The sequence below is a fragment of the Doryrhamphus excisus genome, chromosome 8 (genome assembly GCF_030265055.1).
Source record: "Doryrhamphus excisus isolate RoL2022-K1 chromosome 8, RoL_Dexc_1.0, whole genome shotgun sequence".
NCBI lineage: Eukaryota > Metazoa > Chordata > Actinopteri > Syngnathiformes > Syngnathidae > Doryrhamphus > Doryrhamphus excisus.
In genome coordinates this window covers 8750310-8769930 of record NC_080473.1, presented here as the reverse complement: position 1 = coordinate 8769930, position 19621 = coordinate 8750310, and the positions used below count along the sequence as shown (strand labels likewise).

The following is a 19621-nucleotide window of genomic DNA, read 5'->3' as shown; positions in this document are numbered from 1 at the left end:
TACATTTGTTCACTTCCTGCTTTCCTAATATAGTTTACATTTTTTTTATTTTATTTTTGTCACGTACCGATGTACGAGGTGATATGACCATCCAATGACATAATGGGTACCATAGTAAGTGTCAATATAGTGATATATATAGCACATCATGACTGGTTCAAGACTCTTCATCCTTGTATTTAGCAAACATCAACTGCTTGTATTGTTTCTTGAATTGGCTCATCGTTGTGCATTGTTTGAGTTCCTTACTCAATACATTCCATCCATTTAGAGTCACCAATAAGCTTAACATCCATGTTTTTGGAATATGGTAGGAAACTGGAGGCAAAGTTCCCCCCCAAAAAGTGCAGTTTTCTGTAAAATAAGGATTGACCAAGAGTGTATTCAATTGCTTTTCCTCCAAAAGTCATTACTGTTAACATTTGTTTTTAAACATCAATGCCGGTCTCCATGAATAACACATACATTTCTCCAGACACACCATTACCATATTTAATCACTAATGCCTTCCTAAAAGTGTATCCGTGGGTGTGACGCGACTAGACAAGGTAATTTCCTGCGGACATTAGAGAGCAGAAAGGGGGTGGGTGGTGCCTTCGCAGGGACAAGGGCAGCAGGTCTGGGCTGGGAAGCGAAGGGAAAGGTGGAGGATGGTAAAGAGAGCTCACAGAGAGGCTCAAGTTGATCCCGGCCCCGAGGGGGCGGGGGGGCTAGGTTGAGTTATTAAGCAGCAGGAAGGGGAGGTATGGGATACAGGTGTTTTTAGGGTGGGCGGTGTTGGATAGCTTCATGTAGCTCGCACTTTTTCAGCCTGCGAGCAACGTTTTTAAAAATCAAAAAATTTACACCACAATTTTGTCTCTGTTTGCATGCCTTCTCCGGTTAGCGTACAATATGGAGCGCGTCTTGTCGTGTTATCAATACAGTGTACAACGGTAGTAGTTTGTAGTTTTACGTGCATAAAACATGCAATGCACATACATGATAAATGGAAAAAGGTTACTTTTACCTTCATTGAAGAAGCTAAAAGCTCCATTCCCCTCCATTTTTCTGTTTTGCCATGAGTTATTTCATCAACGTTTGTAGTTTTACGTGCATAAAATATGCAATGCACATACATGACAAATGAAAAAGGTTACTTTTACCTTCATTGAAGAAGCTAAAAGCTCCATTCACCTCCATTTTCTTTCTGTTTTGTGTTTTGCCATGAGTTATTTCATCACCTGAATACCGTTTTTCACGGTCTTTTTTATTGGAATGCTGGCACTTGCAATGTTTTTTTTTTTGGCTCGGGTTGTTGATGTAGGAAGCAGTATTGCAAAGTGGTTGTGCTCGGTCTTTGAGAACAGACTATTTTTTTGTGACTAGAAGAAGAGACAAAATGTCTCTTTTGTTGGTAAGGGTTGCCAATCCTTGGTCTAAGCCAGGGGCCACAAACCCATGGCTACAGAGCCGCATGTCGCTCTTCAACCTCTTTGTTGTGGCTCCCTTTGTAATGCTCAAGTATTTTTTTTTAACACCCGAATCGGGTAAATATGCATTTTTTAATTAGTTTTTTAAAAATCTGACTTTCTGTGAGACACTGAATGAATCCTGGCTGAGTTCTGACTCGTGATTGGATGAGCCCAAGCAATGGAGGGGAAGCGGGTGTTTGGCTATCTCTGTGTGGAGTTTGCATGTTCTCCCCGTGCATGCGTGGGTTTTCTCCGGGTACTCCGGTTTCCTCCCACATTCCAAAAACATGCTAGGTTAATTGGCCACTCCAAATTGTCCATAGGTATGAATGTGAGTGTGAATGGTTGTTTGTCTATATGTGCCCTATGATTGGCTGGCCACTAGTCCAGGGTGTACCCTGCCTCTTGCCCGAAGACAGCTGGGATAGGCTCCAGCACCCCCGCGACCCTCATGAGGAAAAGCGGTAGAAAATGAATGAATGAATGTGAATAGAAACAACAATTTGTTGTATTCTTCTGTTAAGAATTCAAATTAAAACAGATTCAAACTTTCCAAAGTTTATAAGATATTGTTTTTAAATTATGCATGCGGCTCCTATCCATTTTCCGTCAGTAAACATGGGGGTAAAATGGCTCTTTTGATGGTAAAGGTTGCTGACCCCTGGTCTAAGCCCATGAAGGCTAGACAGATGAGGGGTTTCCAAAATGGGACAAGAACATAAAGACATCAGACAATTAGAAATGGCTTCTTCCTTCAGGCTGTCTGTTTGTCTTAATAGTAGTCAAGCTAAAAAAAAAAGAGGATTACATGGGCTGGTGCAGACTTCCCTCACTTAAAACAAGGGCACAGACATTTCAAATGACAGCCCAAATTCACATTTAATGAGATCAAATCCCACTGAACCTCAGATCTACTGCTTGTCTGCTATTCCCAGTATTACCCATGCCCCTGTCTATTGGTGCCCCCCTTCTTCCACCCCTCCCCAATGCATCCTTCCCTCCATGTCGCTCAGACATGGGCCGGTCAAGTAGGATATCCCGACAAAGCCAGGCTGTACAAACACAGCTTTTGGACAGGAAGAGCTCCCAACCCTGAGAGAGGAATTTCCCTTCAGTGCTCACACACTCATGCATATACACACTTACGTCCACCATTCGCCATTAGAACTGATGGATGGGGACGAAACACAATTTGACGGCAGAACTACAAGCATTGAACAATAGCTGTTCTGCTTCACAGGTTTGTTCTTCCACACCAAACTCATCCGAGCATGGTGTGGAAGTTCAATGACATTATTATTATTATTATTTCAATGACAGCAGAATATAAATCTCATTGAACAATATACAAAAAGGGAAATTGCATATGACATTTCCGAACAAATGGCACAGATCACTGCATATCATAGCAAATATAATGAGACTACAACCGTAATGACAGGTCAGCAACAAAGGCATGCTACTACTAATAATAATAATAACAATGAGCAAAGTATATTCTACATAATAATGGCTATAATCAATATAAAGTCACATACTTTATTGTTTTGTTATTATTATCATCATTATTATAACTCGGGCTGCACGGCGGTCGAGTGGTTAGCGCACAGACCTCACAGCTAGGAGACCCAGGTTCAATCCCACCCTCGGCCATCTCTGTGTGGAGTTTGCATGTTCTCTGGGTATTCCGGTTTCCTCCGACATTCCAAAAATAGGTCCATAGGTTAATTAGCGACTCCAAATTGTCCATAGGTATGAATGTGAGTGTGAATGGTTGTTTGTCTATATGTGTCCTGTGATTGGCTGGCCACCAGTCCAGGGTGTACCCAGCTGGGATAGGCTCCAGCACCCTCCGCAACCCTCGTGAGGATAAGTGGTAGAAAATGAATGAATTAATGAATGAATTATTATTACTCCCCAGTACCAAGTGGATAATTTATAATTTAAATAAGTTTATTAAGTTTAAATATAAGATTTCATCATATTTGTTAGATAAAACACAGATTCTCAGCATATAAATCATTATATCAGAATTACCATTCAAGATAATTATGGATTTTTCTTTCCATTGACCTGAAATCATATTTTTTTTTAAATCGCAACTCTATACTTTTAATTTTTTATTCCATATTTTGAACCCATTTGTCCAATTTTCGGTTCTTTTTTACCATACTGCTCAATTTACTTTTTTAAATTCAATCGTATATGGTGTGTATTTTTTTTTTTTTAACACCAATAGCATTAAATCACTGGGGGTTGGGTGGAATCCAGGCTCAAACTGTCGAATTAATTGAAGTCAGCGTGCTAATTGGCAAAGGCGGAGACAAAATTAACAATTCTAAATGTAAGTGTATACACCTCGGAAAAGCATATCAGGCTAACAATGTTTAAACAACGCTGAATGACAACTTGGTATGATGCTAATAACACGCATCTGTGTATTCCATGCATTCTTGCACCTGCCAACTCTCACCTTCAGCAGGAGGAGGCTCAAGGCAATTACACGCTTACAGACACATATGCAAACACGGTGGACACACACACACACACACACACACACACACACACACACACATATGGTTGTCATGACAGCAAGTGTGCGTGTGTCAGATTGGACAGGCGATGCCTCACTTGTACGACAAGTATGGTGCTGAAGTAAGCGTAGTAACAATGCCATTAATATTCTGGCAGCATGGCTCACACAGTCAAAGTGTGTGTGTGTGTGTGTGTGTTGACGTATATTTGGGTCAAATAACTGAAAAGGTGCAGGATTGATTTCCACTTGGATGAACTACAATAGAAAAACAATGTTATCTGTGCCTCTGAGAGTCGCTGTAAAGACTCACATATAAGTCCGCTACTGGTGGGCATGATTGTTGTTTTATTGACTGATTTTAGGAGGGTTGTTTACAGGAGCAAAGGGAAAAGAAAATCAATATATCCTCCCTTTGTGACATTTGGAGAGATTGGAAAGTGTGAGCCAGAGAAAAACTGATTTTTCAAGAAAGTTTGTGAATAGGGGCCATCTCTGTGTGGAGTTTGCATGTTCTCCCCGTGCATGCGTGGGTTTTCTCCGGGTACTCCGGTTTCCTCCCACATTCCAAAAACATGCTAGGTTAATTGGCCACTCCAAATTGTCCATAGGTATGAATGTGAGTGTGAATGGTTGTTTGTCTATATGTGCCCTGTGATTGGCCGGCGACCAGTCCAGGGTGTACCCCGCCTCTCGCCCGAAGACAGCTGGGATAGGCTCCAGCACCCCCGCGACCCTTATGAGGAAAAGCGGTAGAAAATGAATGAATGAATGAATGAATGAGTTTGTGAATAGGTGGCGAATTCAACTCATTATAGTATATGATAACTGCCACCTTTAGCAGTAAGTCAAGTATATAATAATATACTTGAATAATAATAATAATCAATAAATAAATACATAAAAAATAAATAAATTTTATATTAGGAAAGCAGGAAGTGAACAAATGTAACAGTTACTGATTGTAAAAGTAGGATTTAATAAGCTTGGCTTCTTCCTACTCCTTTTGGACATGTGGAACTCATTCATTCATTTTCTACGATGGTCGCGGGGGGTGCTGGAGCCTATCCTAGCTGTCTATCCCTGGACTGGTCGCCAGCCAATCACAGGGCGCATATAGACAAACAACCATTCACACTCACATTCATACCTATGGACAATTTGGAGTCACCAATTAACCTAGCATGTTTTTGGAATGTGGGAGGAAACCGGAGAAAACCCACGCATGCACGGCGAGAACATGAAAACTCCACACAAAGTTGGCCGAGGGGGGGATTGAACTCGAGTCTCCTAGCTGTGAGGTCTGCACGCTAACCACTCGACTGCCGTGCAGCCCACATGTGGAACTGTGAATTGATTATGTGATGCATTCAATTGTAATCTGATGCATTTTCAAATGAAATTAAACCATTACCATTACCAAGTTCAAGATGCAGTAATGCAGTGTTATGTGAAGCGATGGTGCAAGCTTATGATTCAGTATGTTTGAATCATGGATGAGTGTAAAGCACCGTCAAGGCCCCGTTATTTCCATTCTACCACTTCACTATCACGTTCCAGTGATCACGGGGGGAGGGTGTGAGGTGAGGCTTAGCTTCACTGATTTCGGGCTAAAGACGGGTACTGCACCCCGGATTGGTCGCCGGTCAATCACAGGGCACGTACAGATAACTGAACGCACGCTGCTTGCAACTGTCAAGTCAAGCAAAACAAACTACCACACCAGGGGTCGGCAAATGAGACATTTTGTATCCTCTTCCAGTGAAGAAAAAGAGTCTGGAGCTGCTGTATTTGTGTTTGCATCACTTCATTCAGTATTTTGGTGTATATTGGTCATATTTCACATATCAACATAGAAAGGAATGATATGGTAGTGTCTTACGCTTATTGCCGCAGGTCATGCCTGAGGCAATGAGAGCGTGTGTGGTGAAGCCCCCAGTGTGGTGCGGCAAGGCGTCAATACGCCACCAATGTACCTCAATTGGGGTAACAATAACAACACGTCACGTTATACATACGTATGTTGCTGCCGTTTGTTTAATTAATTGTTTTGGCAAGCAGTTCATCCAAAAAAATAAAGGTGTGTTTTGAAAAACTGACTCATATAGTCCAAAAAATATTACTGTATAATATTTGACAGCAGTTTTGGGGAAACTGACTGAATTTTTGCTCATTACGGACTTGTTAGTTTAAATAACGGAAATATAATTACAATAGTGCATTTATGGGGGTAAAAAGACACCAATTCAGCATCATACAAATTGCAAATGGAAAGAAAAAGCATCCACAATTAATCCCATTAGGATAACAATTAGTAGTAATTAATATCATTTTTTCCCCATTTTAGTGCAAAGGAAATCACAACTTTAAAGTCCATTTTGAAAAAGGCCAGTAAGGATAATTCATAATGCCGCCTACAGAGAACATACTAACTCCTTATTTCTAAAATCACAAATACTTGTATGGTCATATCACCTCGTACTTCGGTACGTGACAAAAATAAAATTAAAAAAAATGTTTTTTTTTTTCAAATTAAAACATCTTAGGAAAGCAGGAAGTGAACAAATGTAACAGTTACTGATTGTAAAAGTACCAGATGGAGGGGTAGGATTTAATAAGCTTTGCTTCTTCCTACTCCTTTTGGACATGTGGAACTGTGAACTGATTATGTGATGCATTCAATTGTAATCTGATGCATGTTCAAGTGAAATAATGAAAATAATAATTTGCTGTAGTGGAAGTGTTCTCCCCCTTCACCATACTGTTCCTGTTTCTTACGTTGCGCTCATTAACCCAGGAAGTGTCCTGTTAAAATACGGATGGACAAACAAACACAAACATGGGCCTTCGTGATTTTTTTTTTTTTCATGACACACATATTTCCCATGATGTCATTTCCCAACCTGTCATCAACATTTATCAGTGAGATGTCAGAAAGGACGTAAAGGCATCACATCATCTTTGTTTACAGTTTGCCTTTCCTTATTGTGGCTTGGCGTAACATGTAAGTTTTCCTCCGTTTGCTCGGTCCTCGCTATCGTCCCGCCTGCTCCAATGGCTGCTTGACGTCACACACTAACTTGCTAGCTTGTGTGTTTTGGAAACGTTGTCAGGAAGCGCTCGCTGTTAGAGCTTGCGCTTATCTGCTCTTGTTGGGAGTTGACTTGAGTGGGCTGCAGTGTTTAGCGTGACCTCTGCAGGATTCCAAATTTAGCTTAAAAAAAACTTTTATCACAGACTTGCCCTTCCTGTACGGATGACATCATCACCACATACACAAAACATTGTATTAAATAAAACCACAAAAAAGCAAAAGATGACTATGAGACAATTTGTTTTATTTAACATCTTAATTGGATGCACAACTTGTAAGTATTGGACCATGTCACTCAGGAGAAACTCTTGGTAATGGTAATGGTTTTATTTCATTTGAACATGCACCAGATTACAATTGAATGCATCACATAATCAGTTCACAGTTCCACATGTCCAAAAGGAGTAGGAAGAAGCAAAGCTTATTAAATCCTACCCCTCCATCTGGTACTTTTACAATCAGTAACTGTTACATTTGTTCACTTCCTGCTTTCCTAATATAATTAAAAATTTTGTATTATTTTTATTTAATTATTAAATTATTAAAATTATGAAAAATAATTATATTTTATTATATTATATATTTATATTTTTTTATTAATTAATTTAAAATTTTTTGGGGGGGTTTTGTCACATACCGAAGTACGAGGTGATATGACCATACAATGACATAATGGGTACCATAGTAAGTGTCAATATAGTGATATATATAGCACATCATGACTGGTTCAAGACTCTTCATCCTTGTATTTAGCAAACATCAACTGCTTGTATTGTTTCTTGAATTGGCTCATCGTTGTGCATTGTTTGAGTTCCTTACTCAATCCATTCCATAGTTTGATTCCACATACTGAAATGCTATGGCTTTTTAACGTAGTCCTAGCATATGTGTGTTTGAAATGTAGTTCTTCCCTCAGATCATATTTCTCCTCTCTTGTAGAGAAGTATTGGATGACATTTTTAGGTAATTGGTTATTTGTACCCTAATGCATTATTTTAGCTGTTTGAAGATGAACTATATCAGCAAGTTGAAGTAATTGTGATTTTAGAAATAAGGAGTTAGTATGTTCTCTGTAGGCGGCATTATGAATTATCCTTACTGGCCTTTTTTTGCAGTACATTTAGCGAGTGAAGATTGCTTTTATAGTTATTACCCCATATTTCCACACAATAAGTAAGATATGGTAGAACCAGAGAGCAATAAAGAGTGTGGAGTGATTTTTGATTGAGAACAAATTTTGTTTTGTTCAATATTGAAATATTTCTGTCCATCTTATGATGTATATTTGTAATATGAGGTCTTGAGTAGAACCACTTCCCCTCTGCATTACTTGTTTTTTTCCCAGCTAGTAATTAAGTAAATTGTTGTAAAAGAGAGAACAACAATCATAGAAATGATGTCACGTTATCATGGTAAGCCAAGCAAATAACGTCTAATGGCTTTATCCTCAAAACGTATTTTAATTAGACAACGTAAACAAATCTCCCCCAAAATGAATGCATACTTTTCCCCATCAGAATTCATAGATGCTATTATTTCACACACTTGACTATTAACGTAACTGCGGTAATTATTTTTCTGTATTTTTGAAATGTACTGGTTAGACCTTGAGCATGTGATTTTTATTTTTATTTTTTTAATTCAAGAGCCTCCTATTCGTTTGTGCTGAAAGATAATGAATAATTTACTTCAATTGCACCTTCTGAGATGTACTTAGGTTTACCTTGGCTTGTTTTCATTCCAAGTTGTTAATAATGAATTTTAAACAGTATTTAATGGCCGGTCCATCGGCGAACTGTCTCTTCTCTGCTAACCTTAATGAACTGCTGCCCTGTACATCTCATTAGCACCATTGCCTCTCTCACATGCTGTGTGTGTGTGTGGGTGTGTGTTATCATCTCGCCATTTTATAGTCAGCCCCTGTAATCTTTGGGCTCCTTTTGTATTGTCATCTGATTGTTTTGTGTTCCTTCTAACCTCTTTGTTCTTCCTATTCACTAGAAAAATGACACAATTATATAAATGTGACCAACACAAAGCGTCCTACAAATGATTTCATCTTATCTTCCAGTCATTCCGCTTTTGTTTTTCCTGCCTGCCTTCATCTGACTTCTCTGTTCCCACATTATTATTGCCATGCTGACTCTCACAATGTGACCATACATCACTGGAGCCCTTTGGGTGACAATAATCCTAAAATAATAAATAGAAACAATCACAAATGATGGCTGCAGGAGACATAGTATGCATATTGATGGTATGGTATGACATGAATGTATTCATAAAAAGAAAGAGTGCATGCCCTCTCTTTTATCTCTTAGGCGGTATACGTATCTGCAAGCTCAGTGTCTCCATGAGACGATGTCCACCTCCTTATCTCTTCACACAGCTATGAATTTTAATAGATTTTTATATGACAAAAAGACTTCTAAAGCACTGGGAAAGGATTGATGTAAATGTTTTTGAATCTCTTGTAAAATGACCGCAATATTTGCAGTGTTTAATATAAAAAAATGTATTTTTTCTGGGTTTTGTCTGTTCTCCACAGAAGTCCTTCTCTCTGGTGCTGGAGGCTTTGGACAATGACAACGGCACGACACAATCAGGTGATGGGAAACACAAATGTTGTGCATGTAAGAAATAACACTTTCAGTATTCATTCATTCATTCATTTTCTACCGCTTTTTCCTCACGAGGGTCGCGGGGGTGCTGGAGCCTATCCCAGCTGTTTTTTGGGCGAGAGGCGGGGTACACCCTGGACTGGTTGCCAGCCAATCACAGGGCACATATAGACACACAACCATTCACACTCACATTCATACCTATGGACAATTTGGAGTCGCCAATTAACCTAGCATGTTTTTGGAATGTGGGAGGAAACCGGAGTACCCGGAGAAAACCCACGCATGCACGGGGAGAACATGCAAACTCCACACAGAGATGGCCGAGGGTGGAATTGAACCCTGGTCTCCTAGCTGTGAGGTCTGTGCGCTAACCACTAGTCCGCCGTGCCGCCCACAATATTTGCATATAGACTGGAAATAAGAGAAGTGGTTGTTTCAGAACAATGGACAGCGCTGCGCATGATATTTTTCCTGCCTTGAAAACATGGCCTTGCAGATGTTTTGGGAAGTGGCGTCAGGCTCAATACATACTTGTTTGTGTAGGAAAGGTATTATGTAGTATTATGTAGTACTTTTTTAAAAAGTTGTTGAATCGGGATCTTTTACTCAACAAAGTGTAAAAAGAAACTTAGTTGTTGAAATTGGCTCCAGTTGTGTGAGTGCGCCAGTCTAACCGTACCACCATAGCCATCCGACTTACTTGTGTCATCTTTCAAAGAACACTTTACTAACAGCACTAAAGTCATCACACAGCAACTTAACACTCAAATGTGTCATTCAAAGTCCCCCAATGTGACTTTAAAATGAAAAAAACACAATACTTTAAAGTTTTCCCATCTGAGCAACACATTCATTGGGGTGCTGCAATGACGTCAGCTTCCCTCTTTTTGTTTTGGGCTCCAGGTCCTCAGGTTCCCTTTGGTGGACAGAAGCAGCATTACAGCACCATTTTCTATGCATTCTATGCTCTCCTCCAATGAAATTGATTTTATCGAACAAAATGCATTATGACCGAGTGGTTAGCGCGCAGGCCTCACAGCTAGGAGATCCGAGTTCAATTCCACCTTCGGCCATCTCTGTGTGGAGTTTGCATGTTCTCCCCGTGCATGCGTGGGTTTTCTCCGGGTACTCCGGTTTCCTCCCACATTCCAAAAACATGCTAGGTTAATTGGCGACTCCAAATTGTCCATAGGTATGAATGTTAGTGTGAATGGTTGTTTGTCTATATGTGCCCTGTGATTGGCTGGTGACCAGTCCAGTGTGTACCCCGCCTCTCTCACTCGAAGACAGTTGGGAAAGGCTTCAGCACCCCCGCGACCCTCATGAGAATAATGAATGAATGAAAATGCATTATGGGAACATTTTAAATTTAGTTTTTTTCATATATAACCCGTATTTGTATATGTTTCTACATTTCTGAGGTATAATTTTGAGTGTTGTTTGTCGGATGAAACTGAGAGTCAGATTGTTATATCGACTATTGACCTCCTGCAAATTCCAACTTACAACAATCTTGTACTTATTTAAACTATTTCCACATGCGAGAATAATGAATTTTCTGATTTTAAATATCTTCTAGTTACGAATACACCAATTGGCCCCTATCTCTTTGCGTCGGTGACTAACCGACCAAAAGAGGTCAGTACTTCTGACACCACTGACAAAGATAACAATGCGCATTTGTGGTTGGAGCATTATTAGAGTCTATATTTTGACTTTTACTACAGTTTTATCACTGCATACCACGATAATAATATTAGACATGTTGTTACATTAATACTTCTTGGTACTTTTTCTTATTGTTTGTGGAGTTCATCTTGAAAGAAGCAACCGAAACATTGCAGATATCATGCGGATGGCAGATGTCAGTTAAAGTTGTCATTGGACTGGACCTAATCAAATGTCCGCTCAGTGTATCTATATGCGCACTACTCACAAAGTCATCATTCTAATGAGGTGCATGTGTGTGAATATGTCCTCCTTGTTTCTCATGTCTCTGATCAAACAAGGTTAGAAGGTCTTTTTTTTTTTTTTTTTTTTTTTTAAGCAGACTCTTTCATTTCCTGCTGGTTGTTTCTCCTCCTAATCAGGAAAAGCTGCGTGACAGTCAGTGTGAGCTGCATGCTATATCTAAAGTCCACCACACGCACAGATGCTACGATGGCTTCCTCATTCCTGTCAGGGCTCTTTTTTTTTTTCATCACACCATCCTTTGTGTCATTGTGGCAGTGGAAGGAAAGAGTCGGTCTTCATCCCCTGTCTCCCCCCCAAAAAAGATAGTGGAGATAATGAGGATGAGGCATGGAAAACCGTTTCTCCTTCCTTTTGCCCTACACAGCTACGCTTACATCTACTTGTCATTATCATCCACCTGAGCTCCTGACAGCTCCTATACTATGTCACTGTAGAGATTCACTATATATAATGTATATATACAGCAGCAAGGGCTACCAGCACTATCAATCAAAGAGGATTACTGTCTGCACCCCTGAAACTGCCCTTGACTGTCGAAAAAAAAACCTAAAAGCATTAAGTTCTTTGAGAACACTTTGACCTTCTCTCAGTTTTGTTGGAATAAAACAGCGCCGGTGTTATTGAACAAGGTCTTTTTAAAGATGGCTCCTACTCAGATTTTCATTACTTGGGATTTAATAGACTGCGGAAAATTCAATGTTACAAAAATGTCATATTCCTGAAGCACGGCAGAACCTCCAAAGTGGACCACCGTCCAACTTGTGTTTTTCTTATTCCCATTCTCTCTCAGATCAGCTGATTGAGCGTGTGCTTCTCTCCTCCATGTTGAATCCCGGAGAACAGTGGCAGACGCACCGTCACCATGGAACTACCTTCAGCATGGAGTATCGCCTCCGTTTTCGATGTGACTCCAACTACTATGGGCCTTTCTGTAACAAGTTCTGTCGGGCCAGGGATGACTTTTTTGGACACTTCAACTGTGATCTCAGTGGCTCCAAGGTCTGCATGGAGGGCTGGACGGGACTAGAGTGTAAAGAAGGTGAGTTTCACATCATCGAACCGCGGCTACACACTGCCAGTTGCACTCATGCAGGCCCGGATACCACCACTACCGCTATGCTTGATTGTAGGCCTCACACCTTCAGACAATAATGGTTGTATTAAGTCATTTTCAGCGAATATGAACCCTTCAGGTGCCAAATTTAGCGATAAAAGCAAACTGTAAATTACAAAAATTATTAGTATGACCAAAGTTTTTGATGGCCATAATTGTACTCATTTAATGTGCATATTATGACATTACCAGACATGATACCGGCTCATCAAAATGATACTCTTCCTGATCTCTCAAGCAAACCCAGCCATCATCATCGTTACTTAGGGCGGGATCTTGACTGACGCTATTATTATTATTATTATTATTATTATTATTATTATTACATATATATAAAGTAGGCTGCACGGCGGCGAGTGGTTAGCACGCAGACCTCACAGCTAGGAGACAAGGGTTCAATTCCACCCTCGGCCATCTCTGTGTGGAGTTTGCCTGTTCTCCCCGTGCATGCGTGGGGTTTTCTCCGGGTACTCCGGTTTCCTCCCACATTCCAAAAACATGCTAGGTTAATTGACGACTTCAAATTGTCCATAGGTATGAATGTGAGTGTGAATGGTTGTTTGTCTATATGTGCCCTGTGATTGGCTGGCCACCAGTCCAGGGTGTATCCCGCCTCTCGCTCGAAGACAGCTGGGATAGGCTCCAGCACCCCCCACGACCCTCGTGAGGATAAGCAGTAGAAAATGAATGAATGAATGATTGAATATATAAAGTATCTATCTATTATGCCTGTGAATATTCTCACGCACAAGGGGCTTCAAATCTATAAATGTATAAACTTTGCATAGACACGCCCACAAATATTGCTCAGATTGAATTACAGATGTCCGCTTGATGTTAACGCTTTCGCTACCAAAGACGTATTTATACAGTGGCAAATGCATTTTATAAGATCTCGGCCTGCATTTTGCATGCACGTACAAATGCATGCACACACACATAGTACATATGCAAATGTGAAAATTATAAATACTTCATGGTGTTTGTACAGAAATTGTTATTTTTCATGTAAAACAACCATTTTTGGTGTATTGTGGTATTGTTGTTTTGACATTTTGGCATTTGACATTTATAGCTAAATTTCTGTCAAAGTGAAAGTTTCAACGCTTGAAATGTATCTTTTCACAAAATGCCTTTTTTTCTCTGATATTTGGTATATTCTTTTCGTGCATACCATGTCTATATAGCCCAAGAACACAATATTCTGTGTGCCTGGGATTAAATGAGTTTACTACTTTACTACTGTAAAGTTTATCCAAGTTTACTTTCTGTAGTATTGTCCCTTGAGAAGATACGTTGTAATAATGTTGTTTAGGGTGCTTATAGTATGTGAAGCATGAACTCCATTGTATGAAATACAGTACACATTAGAGTACACAGTACACATTTGAGAGGTCTGATCTCCGTGTGTGTTTGACTGGAGGAAACCAAAGTGGAAATGGAGAAGAAGGGCACGCAGTTAATTAGTCTTAGGACATCCTGCAGCCGCTACCACCTCTATCTGCCTTGCTTGGTTCCACTTCCTCCTCAGCAGGCTGTTGATTGGACGGCAGGAAGTTCAAAATATTATCTGGGACATTGCCCTGTACCACCTGCAGGGTCCTGATAGTGATGGATTGCATAGGTTTTGGGTCATGTGTGTACTATGTTGTGTTGCTTGGTTGATTCAGTTTTTTTAGTTTCTAAAATGTGTGTGTGTGTGTGTGTGTGTGTGTGTGTTTGCAGCGGTATGCAAGCAAGGGTGTCACCAGGCCCATGGCTCCTGCACGGTACCCGGGGAATGCAAGTGAGTTTCAGTGTGCAGTATTCACTTTCTGGCCACATGCAGTCTAATCAATATCAAACAAGCGCTATTAATTCAATTTAACAATATGTTTATTATTGTGATTGATTGAAATACCCATTTTGTATTGGTGTACCTAATGTTGTAATGAACATGAACCGTGCTTTATATTTGTTTTATCCGATGGCTCATGCATTGGTGCTTCCCGCCGTTATGGAAGAATGAGCCTATTTTCAGTCATCCGGAAAGTATGTTATGGTTCGGACCAAAAGCATGCCAAGGATGCAGATGGTATCACCCGTTTGTGGAGTTAAATTACTTCAGAGTGGTCCCCCCTCTCACGTCTTTCTCTCCTCAGGTGTCACTATGGTTGGACCGGGACTCTGTGCGACCAGTGTGTGACGTTCCCCGGGTGTGTGTATGGGAGCTGCAGCGAACCTTGGCAGTGTGTGTGTGACGTCAACTGGGGAGGGCTGCTGTGTGACAAAGGTATACAAACATGTGTAATCTCTAAACACTATCGGATAACAAAAATGTTATCATTGGAACTGCATAATAATGCTTTTATTGTTAAACTATTTATTTATTTATTTTTTCATTCTATTTTTTCCCACTTTTCTGACCTATAAATGTACTTAGAATATTGTATTCTTGTGTTAAACAATACTGTACAAGCTAAGTGGGACCAATCACAGCAGAGTGGGCGGGCTCGGAGGCGGTCCGTAAATGGAATACATTAAAAATATAGCTGGAATAGGTGCAGATTCTGGAAGATCTAGAAAGCTTTCTGTGCGGGTTATTGTGTGTAGCTTCTCTATAGGAGTCCAGAACTCCATACAAAGGGCCGAAAATGAGCACAATAGTTATATTTAGTAATATTAATTTTATATTTTATGTTAATTTTAGTGCCGGCACGGCGGTCGAGTGGTTAGCGCGCAGACCTCACAGCTAGGAGACCAGGGTTCAATTCCACCCTCGGCCATCTCTGTGTGGAGTTTGCATGTTCTCCCCGTGCATGCGTGGGTTTTCTCCGGGTACTCCGGTTTCCTCCCACATTCCAAAAAGATGCTAGGTTAATTGGCGACTCCAAATTGTCCATAGGTATGAATGTGAGTGTGAATGGTTGTTTGTCTATATGTGCCCTGTGATTGGCTGGCGACCAGTCCAGGGTGTAGCCCGCCTCTTGCCCGAAGACAGCTGGGATAGGTTCCAGCACCCCCCGTGACCCTCGTGAGGAAAAAACGGTAGAAAATGAATGAATGAATATTAATTTTAGTAATATTTAATTTTAGACTAAATAGAATTGACGTAACAATGATGTCAAAGCATCTCCAGAACATCTCAGCACTTACTAAATATCCAGATATGGTATGACGTCCTTCCTACGCGGCTCATTCCCTCCATTTGGGGATATGCTGTGATGCATTAAGCAGTGTCATTATGATATTAACCTAAATTAATATTTTTCGATTTAGACCTGAACTACTGTGGGACACACCAGCCCTGCAAAAACGGTGGAACCTGTACCAACACCGAGCCGAACGAGTACCAGTGTGAGTGCCAGGAAGGTTTCAAGGGACGCAACTGTGACATTGGTAAGCAAAACTTCAACGTCCTGGATGTAGACCCCCCCCCCCCCCCCCCCCCCAACTGCTAGCCCCTTGTGTGTTTCATCATCATCATCATTCCACATCGTTCTAATGTGTAATCATGCAGCATGTTATATGGCGGCATAACAATTTGACTTCCCCTCAGGGGAGTAATAAAGGCTTCTTTTGCTTCCTATCACCTTTCATCAGTTGAACACGCTTGCATGTCATCCCCGTGCATGAATGCTGCCACCTGTGTGGAAGATCCAACTGGCTTCAGCTGCATCTGTGCCGATGGCTGGACGGGGCTGACCTGCGCAGATGGTGACTGACACACATGCACATACCGAGTATCTATATAGTATCTCACTCATCCAGGGAGGACACCCCCCTCCCTCACACTTCAGTAAGCATTTTATTATACAGTATATTCTCAATGGACAATACTATAGGAATGAAAGTTGGTTCGAGAGTTACTATTAGCCATTATTGTCTAAATATGTAGCCGGCAAGACAAACAATGAATATTTCAAACTATTTGAACCATGGCTCCTTACTGCAGGGAGCCCCCATGCAGCCCCCCCGGCCATGATGCTTCACTGTAGGCAAGACACATTTATCTTGGTATTCACTTGTGTTAGATATTCAGACAATAATATCTGGGTCGAGTGGTGCGTTCAAGGACTGATTAACATATAACAATTGTGGTCTGCTGTACATTTTACCATTTAATATTATTCATTCATTTTCTACCACTTATCATCATGAGGGTCGAAGGGGTGCTGGAGCCTATCCCAGCTGTCTTCGGGCGAGAGGCGGGGCAAGCCAATCACAGGGCACATATAGACAAACAACCATTCACACTCACATTCATACCTATGGACAATTTGGAATCGCCAATTAACCTAGCATGTTTTTGGAATGTCGGAGGAAACCGGAGTACCCGGAGAAAACCCACGCATGTACGGGGAGAACATGCAAACTCAACACAGAGATGGCCGAGGGTGGAATTGAACTCAGGTCTCCTAACTGTGATGCCTGCGTGCTAACCACTCGACCGCCGTGCAGCCTACTTTATATATATATATATATATATATATATGTAATAATAATAATAATAATAATAGTGGCAGTCAAGATCCAGCTCTAAGTGACGATGATGATGGCTGGGTTTGCTTGAGAGATCAAGTATCTGTGCAGCCCCCCATTAATATTATTCATTCATTCGTTCATTTTCTACCACTTATCCTCACAAGGGTTGCGGGGGTGCTGGAGCCTATCCCAGCTGTCTTCGGGCGAGAGGCGGGGTACACCCTGGACTGGTGGCCAGCCAATCACAGGGCACATATAGACAAACAACCATTCACACTCACATTCTTACCTATAGACAATTTGGAGTCGCCAATTAACCTAGCATGTTTGGAATGTAGGAGGAAACCGGAGTACCCGGAGAAAACCGATGGCCGAGGGTGGAATTGAACTCGGGTCTCCTAGCTGTGAGGCCTGCATGCTAACCACTCGTCAGCCGTGCAGCCTGAAACACTCCATTTCCATGTAAATAGACACAAGCTCCAGCATGTAATGTTTGAATGCCCCGACCTGCAGCAGTCCCGTCACACCTCATGAACTCCTCCACATCTGTGCTATGACGCAAGAAAAAAAGGTCAAGCATGTTTTGGTGGAGTAACAAGTGAGCTGTCAAAGCAGTCTGATTATGATATGTGTGTTTGTGTGGCCATTGTGTGTGTGTGTGTGTGTGTGTGTGTATGTGACAGCAGAAGATATTAGATAGGTACAGGTCACAGCTGAGAGTGTAAACACATCTCTGCTGTTCCATTCCGTCAGGATTTGCTTGTTGGCATGTATACACAACAACATTTTTTATTATCATTATTATGATGAGGGCCGAATGGTGAACGATTGGTTAGCATGTTGGACTCACAGTCTGGAGATTAAGGGTTCGAATCTCTGTTTATAAACAGTCCATCGGTTTGTATGTGACTGTGCACGGTTCTTTGTTTATGTGAGTCCTGCGATTGGCTGCAGTCCAGGGTGTACCCGGCCTTTCTCTCAGATCAGCTGGGATAGGCTCCAGCTCACCCGTGACCCTAATGAGGACAGGCGGTCGAGAGGATGGCTGGATGGATATTATGATGAGAGCCAGACAAGCAGATCAACAAAAGGGTTTTTTGTTAGTCACGCTTGTCTGTTGCTTCAACGGTAGTTTATATGCACAACCAATGTTCATTAAAGGATCTGTTTGTTTGGAACGCTGTGTTTAGTTTTGGGAGGGTTATTATTGCCCAGGGTTGGAGTCAGGGTCAGGTTTGTGGAAAAGCCGTGGACATACAGACACAGAGAGCTAAGCATGGGAACATTTAGGATGGTCCTGTTAATGATGGATACCTGAGAAGTGAATCAGGAGTGGAGCTTAATGTCGCGATCCACATAATATATGCATCAAAGATGTGTATATGCGCATGGACTCATACAGAAAGACATTGAGAATACAGTTCAGCAGAAATATACTATATTAATATATGTATATTATATTAATATAAATAATAATATTATTATATATTATATAATATATTATAATAATATTAATATTTTATATATTAATATATAGAGTAATATATATATATAGAGAGAGAGAGAGAGCTGAAAGAAATATTAATAATTGTGACGAAAAGCGGTAGAAAATGAATGAATAAAGAAATATATATAAATAAATATATAGAGAGAAATATTAATATATATATAATTATATATTAATTCATTCATTTTCTACCGCTTCTCCTCACGAGGGTTGCGGGGGTGCTGGAGCCTATCCCAGCTGTCTTTGGGCATAAGGCGGGGTACACCCTAGACTGGTCGCCAGCCAATCACAGGGCACATATAGACAAACAACCATTCACACTCACACCTATGGACAATTTGGAGTCGCCAATTAACCTAGCATGTTTTTGGAATGTGGGAGGAAACCGGAGTACCCGGAGAAAACCCACGCATGCACTGGGAGAACATGCAAACTCCACACAGAGATGCCCGAGGGTGGGATTGAACCCTGGTCTCCTAGCTGTGAGGTCTGCGCGCTAACCCCTAGACCACCGTGCCGCCCATAATTATATATTTCTTTGTAAATATTAAATGTAATATAAAATGTAATGTAAATATTAATATTGAGAATACAGTTCAACAGAAATATATTATATTAATATATGAATAAACATTAATATAAATATTATTATTAATGTATTTCTTTATATATATATATATATATTTATAAATATAGAAATATATATATATCGAGAGAGAGAGAGACATGAAAGAAATATTAATATTTGTGAGGAAAAGCGATAGAAAATGAATGAATGAATAAAGAAATATATATAAATAAATATAGAGATATATATATATATATATATATATATATATATATATTTCTTTGTAAAT

At 40.5% G+C, this 19621-nt stretch overlaps 1 protein-coding gene across 3 annotated transcripts in view; it reads left to right on the top strand.

Moving 5' to 3' along the window:
* The window catches only part of LOC131134224 (protein jagged-1), a 44436-nt gene that overhangs the window by 18350 nt on the left and 6465 nt on the right, over window positions 1-19621 (top strand). For 2 of the 3 annotated variants that reach the window (XM_058079255.1, XM_058079254.1), the window contains exons 3-8: window positions 9630-9687; window positions 12470-12718; window positions 14519-14579; window positions 14935-15065; window positions 16052-16171; window positions 16376-16489. In XM_058079255.1, coding sequence (XP_057935238.1) covers window positions 9630-9687; window positions 12470-12718; window positions 14519-14579; window positions 14935-15065; window positions 16052-16171; window positions 16376-16489 — 733 coding nt within the window. The remainder of the gene's footprint in view (window positions 1-9629; window positions 9688-12469; window positions 12719-14518; window positions 14580-14934; window positions 15066-16051; window positions 16172-16375; window positions 16490-19621) is intronic. The other variant, XM_058079257.1, reaches the window with a different exon arrangement.